At 46.1% G+C, this 21,892-nt stretch overlaps 1 protein-coding gene across 1 annotated transcript in view; it reads left to right on the top strand.

Annotated features, from left to right (window-relative positions):
- Window positions 1–21,892, top strand: part of DNAAF9 (dynein axonemal assembly factor 9) — a 230,639-nt gene that overhangs the window by 162,284 nt on the left and 46,463 nt on the right. Inside the window, exons 25-28 of the mRNA XM_082269118.1 lie at window positions 1,649–1,766; window positions 3,602–3,690; window positions 5,031–5,189; window positions 8,797–8,922. Of these exons, the coding sequence (XP_082125244.1) occupies window positions 1,649–1,766; window positions 3,602–3,690; window positions 5,031–5,189; window positions 8,797–8,922 (492 nt within the window). The remainder of the gene's footprint in view (window positions 1–1,648; window positions 1,767–3,601; window positions 3,691–5,030; window positions 5,190–8,796; window positions 8,923–21,892) is intronic.

Raw genomic sequence — 21,892 nt, forward strand, 5'->3', positions numbered from 1 at the left:
TCTGTGTCAGAGCCGGTTCTGGTGGTGAATGTTTGGTGGGGTTAAATATTTCCAATTCAACCACCATTGTCTTCACGTTCTCAGCATCTTCCAGGATCCATCTGCAAGAAATGTTTGGTGGTGTTGATGTCAATTCAACCACTGTGGTCTTATTGTTCCCATGAACATCCAGGATCCCAGTGGTTTCATTCTGAGATGGAACTTTCATGTTCTTCTCTATTCCTGAGAACAGCAGCGATAGGAAGGCTACTGGCATTCCAGTCATTCTATGGGATAGAGAGATGAGATTATTAATGTGAGTGAAATTATAACAAAAAAGGAAAATGGAGAAGTTTTTGGTGTGTTAAAAAAAATTGGATTTTTTATTTCGTTCATCGACGGACACAGCTCTCCATAAACTAATGGGGAAGATGTCAACCGTCTCAGTGGTAAGCCGGCGCTGCTGGAGGGCTTCATTCTAAGGTAAGTATTTCATAATGAGCTAGTATGCAATTCATACTAGCTCATTATGCCTTTGTCTTACAGGGTTTTTTTTTTTTTTATCGGGGTTTACAACCTCTTTAATGCACTTGTATTGTGTGACCTTCAGCTGGCATTGATCAATGCACCTGTAGCCCTTATTGACAGTGTGCCCAGGTATCTAAACACATATAAATGTATTTCATGATTTTTAATGGCATCCTTCAAACTGGGCGTTCAACTGCATTTAGGTCTCTTGCACATGGGGGCCTGGGGCTGTACAACAGAATTGATTTCTATGGGCGGCTGTACTAAGCTCCTGTACGTTGTTGGCTCCAGGTGCCCGGGTACATTAGAGCTAAGAGGACATAGAATTCTGGAAAAAAAAAAAAAAAGGAAAAAAAAAGAGGAAAAGAATTCTGTGCTACCAGGGTCTGATTGATGAGTCAGTTAATGTAAGGGGGGACTCTGATGGGGGCATGTTAAGTAAAGGGGCACTCTGATTGTGGTGTTTAATGTAAGGGGCACTCTGATGGGGCATTTAATATAAGGGGACACTGATAGGAAAATTTGATTTAAGAGGACACTTGATAGCAACATTTGATCTAAGGGGGCACTCTGATTGGGACATTAGATGCAAGGGGGCACTCTGATTGGGACATTAGCTGTAAGGGGCACTCTGATTGGGACATTAGCTGTAAGGGGCACTCTGATTGGGACATTAGATGTAAGGAGGCACTCTGATTGGGACATTAGATGTAAGGGGGCACTCTGATTGGGACATTAGATGTAAGGGGGCACTCTGATTGGGACATTAGATGTAAGGGGGCACTCTGATTGGGACATTAGATGTAAGGGGGCACTCTGATTGGGACATTAGATGTAAGGGGGCACTCTGATTGGGACATTAGATGTAAGGGGGCACTCTGATTGGGACATTAGATGTAAGGGGCACTCTGATTGGGACATTAGATGTAAGGGGGCACTCTGATTGGGACATTAGATGTAAGGGGGCACTCTGATTGGGACATTAGATGTAAAGGGGCACTCTAATAAGGGCAATTGATGTAAGTGGGCACTGTGATGGGGACAGTCGATGTAAGGGGGCACTGTGATATGCAGTATTTATTTTGACTATTATTATTTTGAATAGAATTCAGCATTAACCATTGACGTTTGACTTTTCCAGCTTCTTCCCGCACCTTGCAGTGAGCAGTGTGGGCTGCGAGCCAGTGCCAAGGGTAAATCTACCAGCATTGCTGCAGTCCCCTGAGACCATCACCGGGAGCCAAGCACAGAATGATAAGGTACACAGCTGTGCAGGTCTGGTGCTAGACTTTTTTGCACCCTAGGCAAAACCAGCTACTTTATTAATATAATTAAAGGGCATCTTTATTAATATAGCTGCAACAACTAATCGATAAAAATCGATTATGAGAAATGTTCTCAACGCAAAGACAGGAAATGGGGGGCCCACGGGGCTTTTAAGAGACACACACCAATTATAAAATCACATACGTTTATTGTATAAAAATTGTAAGAAAATACATACATAATATCTCAGAAGACAAAGATGATCATCAACAAAACATATACAAAATACATGCACATACTTATTAGTCTGTTTTACACATCAAAGATACTGATCAACCTGTGCTGGATGAATCTCGACGCATTTCGAGAAGACACTTTCACTTCATCAGGAGAAAAACACAGATTTCTATCTGAAAACAAAAATATCATACATGAAGCAACGATTCTCATTATCTATTAGTTGTTGCATTTCGTTGCATTTTAAATGATAGAAACGCAATCTGCATTTCTTTTGGCTCCCACAGCTGAATGACAGGAGTAAAATTGCTAGCAATGTCACCCTCAGCCTCCAAGTACACATGGGGACCAATGTGGTCCCAATATTATATTATCAATGTCACCAGTAATTTAATATATACAAAAGCAGCAGTGTTTTCTTATAACCAAAGCATAAGTCTTTTCATATTTTATATATATATATATATATATATATATATATATATATATTAAAAGACTGCTGCTTTTGTTATTATAATAATTTTGTATATATTCATGTATTATATTACTAGTCCGCTGCTGATATACTATTGGGATCACACTGGTCCCCAGAAGACTTCTGGAGGGAGGAAGAAAGTAGAACTTCTGCTTCTGATTGCCTAGGCAATCGGAGCGGAAGTGGGAGCGATTACCTGTCAAAATCATGTGCCCACTCCCCCCCCCCCCTCCTCCTTCCCAGGAGCCGGGGAGGAGGCCTTAAAGCGGAACTTTCCCTTTTGGGTGGAGCTCCGCTTTAAAGTGGAATTATACTCTCCTTCATTCCAGCGCAGTGGTGTGCCGGAGCTCCCTTACCGGTCGCTGATATCTTCGGACGGTCTTCTTCTGGTTACTGATGTACAATCATTTTCATTGGCTGAGCCGAGATGGCTTCACTTCTGTGCACACATAGGAGTTCATTCATGTCAGCATTGCCAAAATTGTACACTGATCTGCGCTTGTACAGGCTGGACAGGCAGTTAAGAAGCCTAATTGGGAGAAGAGAAAGAGAAATAGCATGTTTCTTCTTCTTCATTTAAAAAAACCCGCCTGTTCACATGCTATTTATTTATTACATATTAGTTCCACTTTACCAACTACTTTCTGTCTAGGGGACCGATAAAGCAGTTTTACTTACCTGATCTTTTGCTTACTCGGCAAATGGCACTCCCCTGTGGTCTGGCAGTGGTCTGTCCCTCAGCGTCCTAGCATCCAGTGCAGGGCAACAGGCCTGCACTGGTCTTGGGGACTTCAAACTGATGGAGCTTAGGGGGGAAGAGGATCTGGGGACAGGCCTATCAGGTGTGGAGGATCATGTAAGTAAAACTGCTGTACCATGTCCCCACCTATACCTAAGCAGTTACCCCCTGCAGTGCAGATGCAACCATACTACAGGGGAGGACTCTTAGCTTTCCTGGATTTCAAATTTAATTTTTCAACTTTTAATTTTTCAATATTATTATTTTTTTAAATTTAAATTTTTACATTTCATTTAACTATAGTTCAACCTGAAATGATTTTAAGTATATTTTCTCTTCCTTATTTCTTTTAACATAAATCCCTCAATCTGTTGTAGGTGGCCATTACTATTATCACCGGGCTGCCTGGTAGTCACTGCAATGACCTTTGTGATTTTCTTGTATCCTTCCAAAAGGAGTACGGGAGGTAAGTGACTTTTCATGTATATGGCCTTAGGTGTTTGTTTTCTGGATGTGATACATGTACTGCTATAAATCAGTCATCTGAGAAGCTACAGGAAGTGGCAGGAAATTTCTCCATAGTCAGGGAAATCCATACTACTATCCAGCATCATCTAGCTCTTTCCTCCCCAGTCTTACTGTGTCTGGCCCGCCTCTTTCGTTGTTTGGATTTCAGTTTTATCAGTGATAAAGGCTCAGCACATGTGAGTGTTACCTAGGGCTGCCTGCATGCAATTACAGCCTGCTTAGGAATGCCTGCTCCTCCAGACAAGAGTGGATAAAAATCAATGATTTTTTTATAATAAAAAAAATTAAAAATCAATTTTTTTTTCCATTTAAATCTGCTTTATTTATTTATTCTTTTTTTTTTTTTAATTTTATTACATTTATTTTAATAGAGGTTTACTCCGACAGCATTTTATCTAAAGATAGCTAAAAGGTGAATGGTCTATTCAGACCAAATACAGCGCTTGCTGTGATGTAAATTAATGGATAGCAATATCCATTCCAATTCTTAAGATAAATGTGAATAAATAAACAAAAAATCGGTCATGAATTGGTAACAATAAAAATTATATATATATTTATAAATAATAAAATTGAGAAATAAATAAATCACAATCAGCAGTAAAAATTTGATAAATGAACGGTCCAGAGTAAACGGTGACTTTTGTGCTCCAAATAGTGTCGTATGTTAGAGTTCAAAAGAGTTTATTTACCCAATATAAGGGTTCAAGGCAATAAAAACAAAAATACAGTGTCACTGGTGGTCAGCGGTGCGGGCTGCACGTCCTCCTCGCGGAATAGTGAGCTGGCTTCCGGCTTGCGCTCCACCTGCGTGACGCAACGACGTTATGCGGTCCAAGCTGACGTGTTTCCGCGTCAGCTTGGACCGCATAGTGTCGTTGCATCATGCTATGGACACCAGTACCGGGGTGATGCCTCTAGCTGCAGGCATCACTCCGGTACAGCACTTTCCCGAAATATCGGTAACCTCAGGGGCCAATTCCGATATATCGGGGAAAGTGCAAATCGCCCCCCGATATATTGGTGGTGCCGATAATCGGTTGATCCCTAGTTTTAATACCTCGGGCATTTGGTGTTCATGTTGCTTTTTGCATTTGGCTGCATTTTATAGAATGGCCACTAGGTGGAGCTGTTCTACTGTTTTTTTGTTTTATTCCCCAGTCGGTATAAAAAAAAAAACAACACCGGTGGCCTCTTCTGATCCCTGGGGGCAGTTAGTTATAGGTTGCCGTGTGCATGCTGCATATTTATATATGTCAACCTTTTTTTTTTTCCCAGGTGGATGGTGTATCGGCAGCCTAGTGACGGCGCAGAGGAGTTCAGCACGGCACAGTTTCAGAGATTTCTCTCCAGTGTGCTGGAAGCACAGCGCAATCGCAGTGTCCGTCAGGCTGTGTATTCCCGGAAGAAGATGAGACTTCTCGTTGTCTTAGAGGGGTGAGGATAGCTCAGTTATAACAACTGGACTCAGATCTTTGCTTTACCTCCAGATAAGCCGGTCTATAGTACTTTAACCACTTAAGGACCGGAAGGTTTTACCCCCTTAATGACCAGGCCATTTTTTGCGATACGGCACTGCATTACTTTAACTGACAATTGCGCGGTTATGCGACGCTGTGCCCTAATAAAATTGATGTCCTTTTTTTCTCACAAATAGAGCTTTCTTTTGGTGGTATTTGATCACCTCTGCGATTTTTATTTTTTGCGCTAAAAACAAAAAACCGAACAGCAATTCTTAAAACAAAAACAATATTTTTTACTTTCTGCTATAGAACATTCCCAATAAAAAATTTAAAAATCTATTTTTTTTTCTTCATCATTTTAGCCCAATTTGTATTTTTCTACATATTTTTGGTAAACAAAATCCCAATAAGAGTATTTTGATTGGTTTGCGCAAACGTTATCGCGTCTACAAACCAGGGGAAAGATTTATGTCATTTTTATTTATTTATTTTTTTACTAGTAATGTTAATTTTTAGCAGGACTGCGACAGACAGATCGGACCCCTAACTGACATTTTTGACAGTTTTGGGGGGGACCAGTGACATTACTACAGTAATCAGTGCTGAAAATATGCACTGTTACTGTACTAATGACACTGGCAGGGAATGAGGTTAACACCAGGGGCGATCAAGGGGCTGCTTTCTAACTATGTGGGGGGGGGGGGGGGGGTTGGGCTCACTGGATGAACACAGAGACCTGTGTTCCTAAATAGAAGGATCATAGGATCCCTGTGTTCATCACTGACAGAACAGCGGTCTGCTGTGTTTACATTGGCAGACCGCCATTCTGTCTCCATGGGGTGCGTGCGCACGTGCCCGACGGACATCGTTGGTGCTAGACCCACTGATTGGCTCACCCTCTAAGCCAATCGGCTCCCCCTCTAGCCAATTGGCGCGTGTTCACCCACACTAACTGCTACACGAAGCGACTTTCATGTACATCGTTTTGGGTAACAGACTTGACCTGCTGCAGTATAACTACGGCAGCTGGTCGGCAAATGGTTAAAGAAGAATTCCTAGTATGGATGTTTTATACATAGTTACATTGGTCCAGCTTGGAACAATGTAACTATGTATATGCCATAACTGACCAATGCCAGGTATAGTGCAAAGCACTCTCTGATTAAATGAAGGGTTTGGGGGTGGGGTCATGCTGTCCGAATCATCCAATCAGAGAATGCTTTGCATTCATTCAGAAGATGCGAGGCATTCTGTCAATGACGCCTGTGCGGCAGACCTCCTCTGTTCACAGTGCACGGAACTCGGAAGTTAGTGGAGATCACTGGAGTAGCGATTGTCTCCTACAGCGATTTCCAGATTCCAGGAGCATGAGCCGGGTATGGGATCCACAGAATTACATTGGTCCAAAAATAAATAAGCATGTGTTACACAAACCAATTCATCATACATAAATACTGAATATATAAACACTCATTCATAAACTTAAAAATCAATAAAAAAAAAACTTTTAGTATATCTTAACCTCTTCCGGACCGCCAGCCGCAGATATACTGCGGCAGGCAGCCCCTCCTACGTGAACCGACGTAGCCCTACGTCGGTCGCTCGCCTGCTGCTAGGGGGCGAGTGCGCGGTGGCGGCGCGATCCCACCCCCACTCGGCAGCAGGGACTCCAATGCACGGGGCCAGTGGCTCTGATTGCTGCCTGACACTGGCAAACGTTCCCCGCTGAGAGCGAAGAACGGGCAGCTGTTGTAAACACATCTGACCGTTCTTCCCCCTGGAATGATCACAGAGCACCTGTGATCCTTCTATATAGGATCACAGGTCTCTGTGATCATTTCAAAAGCCCAACCCCCCCACAGTTAGAATCACTCCCCATGGCTCACATTTAACCCCTTGATCTCCCACAGTGTTAACCCCTTCCATGCCAGTGTCATTATTACAGTAACAGTACATATTTTTTAGCACTGATTACTGTAGTAATGTCACTGGTACCCCCAAAAGTGTCAATAATGTCAGTCAGGGGTCCGACCTGTCCGCCGCAATATCACAGTCCTGCTAAAAATCGCAGATCGCCGCCATTACTAGTAAAAAAAAAAAAACAATAAAAATGACATAAATCTTTCCCCTAGTTTGTAGACGCGATAACTTTTGCGCAAACCAATCAAAATACACTTCTTGAGATTTTTTTTTTTTTTTTATTTAGCAGAAAGCAAACTGGCCTAAAATGCTAAAAAAAGTTAGATTTTTAATTTTTTTGGGGGAATGTTATATAGCAGAATGTGAAAAATTTTTTTTTCTTTTTTTTTTTCAGAATTGTCGCTCTTTTTTTGTTTATAGTGCAAAAATATAAAAATCACACAAGTGATCAAATACCACCAAAAGAAAACTCTATTTGTGGGGAAAAAAAAGGACATCAATTTTATTTGAGTACAGTGTAGCACAACCGTGCAATTGTCCCTTAAAGTAACGCGGTGCTGAATCGCAAAAAATGGCCTGGTCATTAAGGGGGCAAATCCTTCCGGTCCAGAAGTGGTTAAGCAGGCCAAACGCTGTGCAAATTTCTTTCCTGCAACCACGGATCCTGCAGGTGGGGGAAGCCGTCCCCACCGGGAGAAGACAGCGATTATACCTAGGCGCTGCTAGCAATAATCATAAGTGAATCCGGCAGGCTTGGTATGTTCAGCCTGCTCACTAACATGTGAGTTCATACCACCAAACATAAAAAAAAAAAAACATAAAAAATTTAGCAAAAAACAAAATGTGCTAAAATAGTTTCATAGTTCCTTCAAATATTTTATCACATATTTCAAAAAACATTCTTTTTGATGTCATCCACTTCTCCCGTTCTTTCGGGAAAAAAAAAAAACTCCCAAATAACATCACATGTCCAAGTATGGTCAACACCCGCCTTCCCCAGCAACTGAGATGAAAGTGTTTGTTACCCCGGCATTTCATATTCCTGATATGTGGCTGCTGTACCATGTACTTGTATGAGAAAGTCTCCTGTTCTCTTTGTATTGCTTCCTGTGTGTGAAATCCCTGCTGTTCCTGCCAGTCCCTCTGCTTTCCTAATAAAAACTGACCACACTAAGCAGGAGAGCACACTGTTGTCTATTCTCTAGCTATACTGGGAAGTGTGCTCTCCTCCAATGATCAGACTTGTTCTGACACGCTCCTGCTGCACAGCCATTCACTGGGAAGCTCAGTGTGTTGCTGCTGCTTCTCCTCCCACTGGCTCTTATGCAGCTGAAAACAGAGGGAATGTAATCCCTTATAAAAAAAAAAAAGAAAAAAGGTATTTATATTGTATCTTTATATCTATACAAAAATGTGTTGTAAATCCGCAGATGCCAAATTATCTACCTTATAGAATTTTCACATATCAGGAATATGAAGTGTTGGGGTAATGAACGCTAGTATAGGTGCACTTTAAATCACCTGGCTGTAGAGGGTTAATAAATGCAGCGTCTTATCTTTCTGCCATAGGTCCGTATTTCTTGGAATGATTGACCTGGCTGCTGACGGCTCTTGTCATGTCATTTGTCACCTTCGTCATCTCTCCTTGTCTCTTCTCCCAGATACGTGGATGTCATTGATGTAGTGCAGGCCATCCAAACGCACGCTGATCCCCTGGTCAGGTCCTCCTTTGTCATTGGAGCAGTGACTGCTTGCGTGGATCCTCTGAGCTTCACCATTGAGCACAGGTAAACCAACATTTCATTTATTGCAGATTGAGTCTTTCTGATGTTTTGGTTTTTTTTCCGTTTTTTTTTTTTTTTTTTTTTTTTTTTTGCGATTTTTGTGACTAAGGCAAGCCCATAAATTAGTCTTTATTTCTTTTTAATCAACCAGCGGTTTGGGGGAATCATTCTCGCTGAGTTATTGTTTTTTGACAGTAGCGAGACTTCAGCACCTGCTCCTACTTCTGCATTTCTCAACTAGGCAAGGATGGCATACCTTGCCCTCCCCTTCCGCAACCACCTGGAACACGTCACACGTCCCAGGAGGCCGCAGGGCCATTTACAAAGCGCTGTGCAAGCTCTCGCATGACCCCTCAGAAAGCCATAACCAGCTCCCCTATCCAATATGGTGGTGCCAGGGACTTGCAGCGGTAAGAAGAACCAGATGTAGGAAGACAGCACTGGACCCCAGGCACTGGTAAGTATTTGGTTTTTAAAAATCAGCAACTACAGTATTTTAAATTAATAAAGCTGAATTTCCTCTTTAAAGAGGAGCATCAGTCCCCTGAACTGTGCTCTGCTTCCCTCCATCGGCGCCCCCATTTTCGATTGTCCGGAATATGCGCCGAAGGGCTCTGCCCGGCCTTCAGGACCTTGCAGAGCCCTGCAGTGTGTCTGCGCAAGTGTGCATGTGCGGGAAAAGAGGTCCTCTGCCTCCGCCACTGCACCGTCCTCATGCGTTGGAGCTTTGTAACCTGCGCGTGCACAGATGAGCTGAAGGACTCTGTAAGGTCCCAAAGCGCAGCAGACTCCTTTACATGCATGTGCAACGTCATTGCCGCCTTGGTGAGAAAGAAAGAAGTGCTGCCATAAAAAGCAATTAAAAAAAATATCCAGTTGTGTTAGAGGGAGGGGGCTGGATCCAAGTACACCCATATTGTCTTTTGGGGTGAAGGACTGTTTGTAAGCAAAACATTTCTTGTGAAGGTTTTCACTTGGAGAGCTTTGCAGAAGACTGACAATGCTAAGCCACTGCCTCTCAAATTTGCAACAGCTTTGTCAGGTCTATGCACTAAATTTTCACTCTGATAAAGCCAGCCACCAGTGAGGCAGTTACTGTCTATGAATGGTGCTCTGGGAGTCCTTTGTCGTGTATTGGATGGTTGGTTGTGAAACAAGATTGTATACATATAGTAAAAATACAAGTATAAATAATCATTCTACAAAAATGTAATGTAACTGACCCATTAATATCCTTTTTGAGAGCATGCATTGTTAATGTACAGCCTTAGCTTCTGCCCAAGCTGAGATTAAAGTGGAATTCCATCTTTCTAACTACTCTTTAAAACTGTCCTATCCCTCCTAACACTTATGCTTACTAACCAGTGTAAGAAAGATGTATATACTTTCCGATTTTCAGCCCACTCCAGTCTAGTCATGTGATCTCCCCTGTGTCAGCCAACGACAGTTGCATGGAAGAGGAGGAGTGGTGACATTACCCATAGGCTCCTGTGATCTATCTGTTGTCGGTTGAGGTGCACCGAATGGAAATTTTGGTACTCAAAATGCAGGATGCACTTGGCTGAAAACCCAAACCGAATGACCGTTTAAAAAAAAAAAAAAAAATATATATATATATATATATATATATATATATATATATATATTAGGGATCGACCGATATAGCCCTGGAGGTTACCGATATTGCCGATATTTCGGAAAGTGCTGTACAGGAGTGATGACTGCAGCTAGAGGCATCACCCCGGTACCGGTGTCCATATCAGACGGTCGGCTGTCTTGTAATGACAACCGATGCAGCTCGACTGTCATTACAAGGAGCGGGAGTGGACGTCCCCCCTCCCGCCGCCTTCCGCTGCTCGCCCGGGTCTCCGGTCCCACCGGGAGACCGGGGGGACAAGCATGCACAGCCGCCGAAGACCCGATCAAAGCCACATTCGGCTCTGATCGGGTCTCCATGCAAAAACCCAGAAGTGATGTCATGACATAACTTCCGGGTACTCTGCGCCAGATTCAAAAAATGACAGCATTCAAAACAGCCAAACTTGCCGTTTTGAATGCTTTTAAGTGCAGAGGAGGGGTTTGGTGTCTTTTTGAGGCACACTACTTATGAAAAAACACCGTAAGCACAGTAAAAATCGTGGCAAAATCACATGCGTTTTTGGTGCCATTATCGGCACCATTTTCTCTTATAGGCAAAGTGCCAATAACACCATTTTCAGCCGATATGTTTCGTCCGCCGAAATTTCAATGCATCTCTGGTTGTTGGTGATCCCTCCTCTCCCCTGAAGCCACACTAACTGTCACAGGTGATCACATGACCAGACCGGAGTGGGCTGAAATTAGGTAAAGCCTCGTACACACGCAACGATTGTTGGCCGACCGATCGGCCGTCTTTTGTCCAGTGTTGTTGTGTTGGTTGAAATGTGCTCTAGACTGCACACACATTTTTTCGGCCAACAACAACCAACTTCAGAAGTGATGTCATGTGCTGGTTTACTTTCCGTTTGTTTTTTCTTCTCTGAGCATGCCCAGTCTTGCTCTTCTGATTTTTGTCTGCCGAATTCTGTACTGACTGACGAACAATCGGCCGTTCTGTTGACGGCCAACAAAAATTTTATAGCCTGCACACCAGATTTTTTTTGGCCGAAAAGTCGCAGTCGGTTGTCGGAAGCATCATACTAACAAGCCGACAATCGGCCGATCGGACGTTGGCCGAAAATTCACGGCCAACAATCGTTGCGTGTGTACGAGGCTTAAGTATACACATCTTTGTTACACAGGTGTTAGGAGGGGGTAGGGGTCAGTTTTAGTAGTAGTCAGGGCTAAGCTGAAAATCTGGAATTTCGTTTTAAGCCCTGCCCCCTATTCATCGGTCAGATGCAAGGTCCCAGGTTTTTAGTATTTCTCCTTTAGGCTTCATTCACACTTGTACGACTCCGAAGTCGCACAACTTTGGAGTGCAACTTTGGATGGGTGCGACTTGAATGCGACTTAATGGACAACTGTTGCGATCAGGTGTGACTTTTATGCACCTTTGAGGGTTTACTTTGCAGTCTGTGGCACTCAAGTCGCATGAAAGTCAGACCAAAGTAGTGCAGGAATCTTTTTAAAGTCACTGCGACTTTAAGTTGCACATATTTGAACGGTTGTCATTGAAAAACATGGGGTGCGACTTTAGTGTCCAAAGTCACATGGCAGTCGCACAAGTGTGAATGGAGCCTTATGGCTGGGTTTGATTCACTTTGAAGAGGCCCTGTGCATCACATAGATGTACTTCATACATAGCTGCCTTTCCTTTTATCTATATTCTGATGATATTCTGGGAGAGAAGCTCATTTTTCATTGCGTTTGCCCTTCTGATGTTTGTTAAATGTACCAGGTAATGTTTCCAGGTTGCCCCTGCCTGGGAAGGCCGAATGTCTTATGCAATGTTCTGGGATGCATAGCAGCTCTGCTTATATAAGAATTATACAATGAACAGCTGTTCCCTGCGTGATGCTAGCCAGCGATTTATGGTAAATGTCAGTGCAGATTGTCATCACCGAATACAGCAAGATCCATGGCAGTGTAAGCGGAATATGGCGCTGATTGATAAGGAACCTTTTTTCTGGATTACAGCTTCTGTTTATCTTTTAAATGCTCATAAAATTCTCGCCTGCCATGATTTTCACTCTGAGCACAGCGGCATTACCGCTTTCGTTAAAGTGCCTCTGTGCTTAAAGCACAACTCTGGGTTTTAAATTCAAAATAAGCTGCCCAGAAAAAATTTAAAAACACGGCTTTTGCTGCAGTACTTGCCTTCAGTCCAGGGCTGTCCTTCATAGTAGTATTTTCTCTGTCGCTCATTGACAGACGCAGTCCTCTTTGATTAATATCAAATTGGGTTATACTGCCCTCTACAGGAGTAGGACACTAGGCAGAAGAAAACGTTCTGGCCACACCTTAGGGGCAGTCCCAGAGGGTATATCCTCTCTCTCTCTGCTACAGGATGTTAGTTTTTTTCTGTCTAGTCAGGAGTAAGGACCTAAGTTCCTTGCTGGGATCTTTGGTCCTGGAAAGATTTTTTAGATAAATCCTTTTTTAGTTAGCTTTTTTCTCCAGTGTTCCTGTGAGATCTTCAAGCAAATTATGCCGGATCTGGGCGACGGGCTGGATGTTGAGGTCCAGTGGTCTCCCCAGCCGGCCTACAAGCGCGTGCAGACTCCAACTCCGCGCTGGATCCTGCAGCGACACATTCAAACAATTATGTTGGAGCTGGGCGACGGGCTGAATGTTGAGATCCAGTGGTCACCCCAGCCGGCTTACAAACGCGTTCAGGCCCTAGCTCCGCGCTGGGTCGGCCGCGGCATAGTCCCACTGAACGGGGACTGGCCCTGCGAGTTAAACGTCTCGCCAGGACGCCTACGACCAGTCGGAAACTGAGTCGCGGTGTCCGTATTGGTCGACAGCCCCCCCACCTCGGTGGAGAGGGGTTCTGTTAGGAGTGAGTGCCCACCGGTTCCGGTATGGTGAGTAGAAGGTTCCCCCTCTCCCCTGTCGGGTTTTGGGAATGGATACGGGCCCCTCTGTGGATGGTCGGACCCTCTTGATCCTAGGGTTCCCCCTCTATCCTATGACATGTTTCACAGATCTCCCTCTTGATAGTGTGGTTTGGTGAATAAGAGATACACTCCAGGAGGCTTGGTTTGGGAGCTGACTATCTAATAGTCACTGTAAAGAGCTGGCGCTGTAAGAGGCCATGACTGGGGTCAAGGATGGAGACAGGGGCTGGCATTACTAGTAGTCATGTAAAAGGGTGATATAATCAAGCACCTACCCAATGCATAGTGATGCAGCCACATGGACTACCGCCATCCTCCCGCAGGTCGCACGGCACAAGCCGCTGCTATCCTCCCGCAGGCTGCACGATTCAGGCCGCCACCATCCTTCCACAGGCCGTCCGCAGGCCGCCGCCATCCTCCCGCAGGCTGCATGAGATCCACAGGCCGCCGCCCTCCTGCCGCAGGCCGCACGGATCCCGCAAGCCGCCGCCATCCTCCCGCAGGACCACACGAGATCCGCAGGCCGCCGTCCTCCTGCCGCAGGCCGCACGGATCCTGCAGGCTGCTATCATCCTCCCACAGGCCGCATGATTTAGCTGCCATCTTTCCACAGGCCGTCCGCAGGTCGTGCAGGCCGCCATTTTGGCGTAGCCTGGTGTCTCCTGCATGGGGGCGGCCATGTTTGATATGCCCAGCTACCTCGAGGAGTAGCAGTGGGAGCGTCGGAAGGCGTGCAAAGGGGCGGAGCCGCCTCCTTTACCCGGGAAAACTATTCACAAGACTTCCTGGTCTGCAAAGGACAGCGCTGAGAGCAGTTTGGTAGAAGCTTCTCTGCATCAGGTGATGAGCCCTTGGGGTCTCTCTCTCTCTCTGTGGGAGTCCAAAGCAGGTAACGCTGAGGGGCGCTGTTGCGCTGGGGGATTACACATATAAAAAAAAAAGAAGTTTTTTTTCTTTGGCAATCTTTGTTTGCTGGCAAGTGTCCCTGGATTAAATCATGGACCCTGCCACACATATATCCCCACCTGATCCCCTCGAGGTGGCCGCAGGACCCTCCAGTTCCTCACTTACTATTGATGCATTGTCAGCGGTTTTGGAGTCTTTTGTATCCCGGGTGGAGGTGGCCTCTCAGGGACGGGGCGCAAAGAAGCGACCCCCGCCTACCCCTATTTCATCTGATACTTCAGATACAGATTCTGAGCCTGTCGCAGCAGCTGCAGGTCCCTTGTCTGGGGCTTGTGTCTCGGGTACGGTCTCCTCAGACAGGGAGGAGGACGTTCCTGCCTCCGCCATAGCACAAGAAGAAGCGTTGGTGGATGCACTAATTGTGTCTGTCCGGGAAACCTTAAGACTTGAGGTTACACCGACAGAGGTAGCTGATACTGAAATTCCTTTTGGTACTAACAGACCGACCAAGATGGCGAGGGTGTTTCCCTTGCCCAAATGTTTTGGTAATATAATTAAAGAGGAATGGGGTCGACCAAAACGAACCCCTGGTATTTCCAAACGCATTACTAGGCGTTATCCGTTTGAGGAATCCCTCCTTAAAAAATGGACAGTCCCACCATTGGTGGATTCACCGATTTCCAGACTAAATAAAGCTACTGTTATCCCATTGGAGGACGCTCCGTCCTTTAGGGATCCGGTGGATCGTAAGGTGGAAGCTGTGTCCCGCTCCATCTTTTCCCTGATCGGGTCAGCTTTTAGGCCAGTGATTGCAATTGGTTTGGTTTCACAAACATTGACAGAATGGACCAAGTTGTTACGCCGGGACTTAGAGGGGAGAAGCATCCCCCCGGCAGTATCAGACTTGCTGGAGCAGATGATACAAGGGCTACAGTTTGTCTGTGACGCCGCTCTGGACGCCACTCCATTGTTGGGGCGTGCATCGATTTCAGCAGTGGTCCTCAGGCGTGTGCTGTGGTTAAAGTGCTGGTCGGCGGATCAAGGTTCCAAAAAAGCTTTGGCTAATCTCCCCTTTCAGGGGAATCGCCTGTTTGGGGCCACCTTGGATGAGATTATGAAGGATCTCACTGGGGGCAAGAGCACTTTTTTGCCACAGAATACTAAGGGTAAAGGACCTCGTCATAGACGAGGGCCTTCCTTTTCCGCTCATAAAAAGTTTTTTCGCTCCGCTGGGGCGGGCGATAAGGCAAAGCCCTCCAAAGCCCCTCCAGGAGGATTCAAGGGGCGCTGGTCGGGTAAACAAAAGTCCGGCTCTTCCAGAGCTGAAGATAAGACTACTAAAGCCTGAAGGTGCGCCCCCACCCATAGCTGGGGTGGGGGGACGTCTTCACCGGTTTCCGGATCCATGGCTTTCCAGAATCCCGGACAAATGGGTTTGCGAAGTCATACGGTCGGGATACAAGATCGAGTTTCGATCACTTCCACCGGTGCGATTCTTCCCTTCCAATATCTGACTATCCCCGGATCGCTTAGAAGCTTTGCGGGGGGCAGTAATGGATTTGATGCAACAAGGAGTGGTGGTCCACGTTCCTTGGACAGAGCGTTTTCAGGGGTTCTATTCGAACCTATTCACAATACCCAGAAAAGAGGGCAAGGTGCGTCCAATTCTGGACTTAAGAGCACTCAATCTTTTTGTCGGGGTACAAAAATTCAAAATGGAGTCCATTCGCACAGTAGCGGCCTCCCTACATCAGGGGGATTTTCTGGCGTCCATAGACATCAAGGATGCCTATCTTCACATTCCCATTTACGCAGGACATCAGCGTTTCCTGCGTTTTTCCGTAGAAGAGAACCATTATCAGTTTGCGGCGTTACCCTTTGGTCTCGCCTCGGCTCCCCAGGTCTTCACAAAGGTGTTAGCCCCAGTTTTGGCGCTGTTGCGACAGCGGGGCATATCGATTCTAGGTTACCTAGACGATCTTCTGCTTCGTGCAGAGTCTCCGCAGACTCTGTTGCTAAACTTGGAGATCACCATGATCTCTTTGCAAGAGTTCGGGTGGCTGGTGAACCTGCAGAAGTCATCTCTGGTTCCCACCAGGAGGCTGAAAAAATATCTGGGTCTAATTTTAGACACATCCAGGGCAAAAGTGTTTCTCCCTGCGGAGAAACTCCGGAAGATTCAATCAACGATTCAGTTGTTACTGTCCGTCAACTGGCCTTCCCTTCGGACTTGCATGAGGGTCCTGGGTCTGATGGTGGCTTCCTTCGAGGCAGTACCATTTGCCCAGTCCCATACCCGAATCCTTCAAAAGGAGATTCTTCTCAAATGGAACCGGAATCCCGATTCCCTGGACAATCGGATCCGACTGAGCGAGCGGACCAGGGAGTCTCTGGTCTGGTGGCTTCGGTCTCCGATGCTCAGCCAGGGGAAGTAATTTCTTCCAATATACTGGACGATTGTCACCACGGATGCCAGTCTATCCGGGTGGGGAGGAATTCTTGGCAAATTAACTGCTCCAGGTTACCGATAAATGTATTGGAACTGAGAGCGATCAGACTTTGTCTGATTCACTGGACCGAGCAGCTCCGGGGCAGCCCGGTGCGAATCCAGTCGGACAATGCCACAGCAGTGGCTTACGTCAATCACCAGGGGGGCACCAAGAGTGTCCTGGCGGCCATATAAGTGGCCAGCATTCTTCGTTGGGCGGAATGGTTTGTTCCAGCTCTCTCCGCGGTATTCATTCCGAGGGTGGAGAATTGGCAGGCAGATTATCTCAGCCGTCAGATTCTGGATCAAGGGGAATGGTCTCTTCATCCAGAGGTATTCCACCAACTGTGCCTTCGTTGGGGCACCCCGAATGTGGACCTGTTGGCATCTCGGCTCAACACGAAAGTGCGGAGGTTTGTAGCTCGCTCCCGTGATCCTCTAGCAGACGCGCTGGTCGCCCCGTGGGGGCAGTATCAGCTATTGTATGCCTTCCCTCCTCTCAAGTTGCTGCCGAAACTTCTTCGCAGGATAGAGGTGGAGGGAATTCCAGTTATCCTGGTAGCTCCGGACTGGCCTCGTCGGGCTTGGTACGCCGACCTGGTCAGGCTGGTCGCAGACATTCCTTGGCGACTTCCTCTCAGGGAGGATCTGCTGTCGCAGGGACCGATCTTCCATCCTGCTTTACGATCGCTGGCTTTAACGGCCTGGCTATTGAGACCCAGGTGCTGAAGGACAAAGGGTTGTCAACTTCAGTTATTCCTACTCTAATTAAAGCAAGGAAAGCGACTTCCAGAAAAGTCTATCATCGCACATGGAAGTCTTATATCGCGTGGTGTGAATCCCTTGGGTTCCCTCCACGTTCTTACTCGGTGGCCCGAATATTGGCCTTTCTGCAAAAGGGGGTTGAGCAGAAACTGTCCTTGAGCACCATCAAGGGTCAGGTTTCAGCGTTAGCAATCTTCTTTCAGAAGCCTCTGGCTACTCATTCCTTAATGAGGAGTTTCATCCAGGGAGTGCGGCACCTGGCTCCGCCGGTGCGCGCACCCTTACCGCCCTGGGATCTGAATTTGGTGCTGTCGGTTCTTCAGAAACCTCCCTTTGAAAATATCAGGGAGATTCCCTTGCTTACTTTATCCCAGAAGGTGGCCTTCTTGGTGGCTATCACTTCTGCACGCAGGGTATCAGAACTGGCCGCATTATCCTGTCGTTCCCCATATCTGGTGGTTCATAGGGATAAGGTTGTTCTTCGTCCGAATCCATCCTTCCTCCCTAAGGTGATTTCAGAGTTTCATTTGAATGAGGACATTGTATTGCCTTCCCTGTGTCCTAAGCCCAGTCATCCTCGGAAATTCACGTTGCATTCCTTGGATGTGGTTCGGGCGATCAGGGTATACTTGAATACTACGGATTCATTTCGTAAGACGGATTCACTTTTTGTGATCACGGATGGCCCTAAAAAGGGGTTGCCTGCATCTGCCGCGACTATCTCCAAATGGATCAGACAGACGGCGGTACAGGCTTATTCTATTAAGGGTCGGGAGCCTCCGTTCCCTGTTAAGGTGCACTCCACTCGGGCGCTTAGTGCTTCATGGGCCTTTCGCCATCAGGCGTCAGTGCTTCAGGTTTGCAAGGCGGCTACCTGGTCGTCGGTTCATACCTTTGCAAAATTTTATAAAGTTGATGTGATGGCATCGGCGGATGCCTCTTTTGGCCGCAAGGTTCTGCAGGCCGCTATTTGAGGAGACCGGTGGTCTACCTCGAGGGTTTTTTTCTGTTGGGTTTTCGGTTGAGTCTCATCCTTTTGTCTGATGAGCCTTTAAAACTTCTAGTTGGCACCGGTTGGGCCTTCTGGATTGGATTTTGATTTCTGTTAATCCCACCCCTCATTTGTGGCACTGCTTTGGGACGTCCCAATTTGATATTAATCAAAGAGGACTGCGTCTGTCAATGAGCGACAGAGAAAAATGGATTTTTGTAAGAACTTACCGTAAAATCCTTTTCTCTTAAGCTCATTGACAGACGCAGTACCCGCCCCTCTATTTTTGAGTTGGTTTGGGTTAAATTCTCTGACACTGCTTTGTGACATAACTGACATCCTGTAGCAGAGAGAGAGAGGATATACCCTCTGGGACTGCCCCTAAGGTGTGGCCAGAACGTTTTCTTCTGCCTAGTGTCCTACTCCTGTAGGGCAGTATAACCCAATTTGATATTAATCAAAGAGGACTGCGTCTGTCAATGAGCTTAAGAGAAAAGGATTTTACGGTAAGTTCTTACAAAAATCCATTTTTTCTGCCACTAGACGTGCCAGTCTTTATGGCTTGCATGAGAGCTTACTTGTTCTTTTCTGCTATTGTAGTGCTACAGCTGCTCACTGACGGTGTTCTTGCAGCTCCTCTTGTCACACGCAGTGCCATCTAAGTAGCATTATGGGGTCCTGGACAATGTAATGCACTGGGGCCCACCCCTACCTGCCCACATCAGGTATCCCCATCACAGTGTTCCCTTACATCAGGTTCCCCCATCACAGTGTCCATATACATCAGGTGTCTGTATCACAGGGTCCCCATATACATCAGGTGTCTGTATCACAGGGTCCCCATATACATCAGGTGTCTGTATAACAGGGTCCCCATATACATCAGGTGTCTGTATCACAGGGTCCCCATATACATCAGGTGTCTGTATCACAGGGTCCCCATATACATCAGGTGTCTGTATCACAGGGTCCCCATATACATCAGGTGTCTGTATCACAGGGTCCCCATATACATCAGGTGTCTGTATTACAGGGTCCCCATATACAGCAGGTGTCTGTATCACAGTGTCCCCATATACATCAGGTGTCTGTATCACAGTGTCCCCATATACATCAGGTGTCTGTATCACAGGGTCCCCATATACATCAGGTGTCTGTATCACAGTGTCCCCATATACATCAGGTGTCTGTATCACAGGGACCCCATATACATCAGGTATCTGTATCACAGTGTCCCCATTCACATCAGGTGTCTGTATCACAGTGTCCCCATATACATCAGGTGTCTGTATCACAGTGTCCCCATGTACATCAAGTGTCTGTATCACAGTGTCCCCATATACATCAGGTGTCTGTATCACAGGGTCCCCATATACATCAGGTGTCTGTATCACAGGGTCCCCATATACATCATGTGTCTGTATCACAGGGTCCCCATATACATCAGGTGTCTGTATCACAGTGTCCCCATATACATCAGGTGTCTATATCACAGGGTCCCCATATACATCAGGTGTCTGTATCACAGGGTCCCCATATACATCAGGTGTCTGTATTACAGGGTCCCCATATACAGCAGGTGTCTGTATCACAGGGTCCCCATATACATCAGGTGTCTGTATCACAGTGTCCCCATATACATCAGGTGTCTGTATCACAGTGTCCCCATATACATCAGGTGTCTGTATCACAGTGTCCCCATGTACATCAAGTGTCTGTATCACAGTGTCCCCATATACATCAGGTGTCTGTATCACAGTGTCCATATACATCAGGTGTCTGTATCACAGTCCCCATATACATCAGGTGTCTGTATCACAGGGTCCCCATATTCATCAGGTGTCTGTGTATCACAGGGTCCCCATATACATCAGGTGTCTGTATCACAGGGTCCCCATATACATCAGGTGTCTGTATTACAGGGTCCCCATATACAGCAGGTGTCTGTATCACAGTGTCCCCATATACATCAGGTGTCTGTATCACAGTGTCCCCATATACATCAGGTGTCTGTATCACAGGGTCCCCATATACATCAGGTGTCTGTATCACAGTGTCCCCATATACATCAGGTGTCTGTATCACAGGGACCCCATATACATCAGGTATCTGTATCACAGTGTCCCCATTCACATCAGGTGTCTGTATCACAGTGTCCCCATGTACATCAAGTGTCTGTATCACAGTGTCCCCATATACATCAGGTGTCTGTATCACAGGGTCCCCATATACATCAGGTGTCTGTATCACAGGGTCCCCATATACATCAGGTGTCTGTATCACAGGGTCCCCATATACATCATGTGTCTGTATCACAGGGTCCCCATATACATCAGGTGTCTGTATCACAGTGTCCCCATATACATCAGGTGTCTATATCACAGGGTCCCCATATACATCAGGTGTCTGTATCACAGGGTCCCCATATACATCAGGTGTCTGTATTACAGGGTCCCCATATACAGCAGGTGTCTGTATCACAGGGTCCCCATATACATCAGGTGTCTGTATCACAGTGTCCCCATATACATCAGGTGTCTGTATCACAGTGTCCCCATATACATCAGGTGTCTGTATCACAGTGTCCCCATGTACATCAAGTGTCTGTATCACAGTGTCCCCATATACATCAGGTGTCTGTATCACAGTGTCCATATACATCAGGTGTCTGTATCACAGTCCCCATATACATCAGGTGTCTGTATCACAGGGTCCCCATATTCATCAGGTGTCTGTGTATCACAGGGTCCCCATATACATCAGGTGTCTGTGTATCACAGGGTCCCCATATACATCAGGTGTCTGTATCACAGTGTCCCCATATACATCAGGTAAAATCCTTTTCTCTTAAGCTCATTGACAGACGCAGTACCCGCCCCTCTATTTTTGAGTTGGTTTGGGTTAAATTCTCTGACACTGCTTTGTGACATAACTGACATCCTGTAGCAGAGAGAGAGAGGATATACCCTCTGGGACTGCCCCTAAGGTGTGGCCAGAACGTTTTCTTCTGCCTAGTGTCCTACTCCTGTAGGGCAGTATAACCCAATTTGATATTAATCAAAGAGGACTGCGTCTGTCAATGAGCTTAAGAGAAAAGGATTTTACGGTAAGTTCTTACAAAAATCCATTTTTTCTGCCACTAGACGTGCCAGTCTTTATGGCTTGCATGAGAGCTTACTTGTTCTTTTCTGCTATTGTAGTGCTACTGCTGCTCACTGACGGTGTTCTTGCAGCTCCTCTTGTCACACGCAGTGCCATCTAAGTAGCATTATGGGGTCCTGG

The sequence above is a fragment of the Pelophylax lessonae genome (assembly GCF_965119305.1).
Source record: "Pelophylax lessonae genome assembly, chromosome: 1".
Classification (NCBI taxonomy): domain Eukaryota; kingdom Metazoa; phylum Chordata; class Amphibia; order Anura; family Ranidae; genus Pelophylax; species Pelophylax lessonae.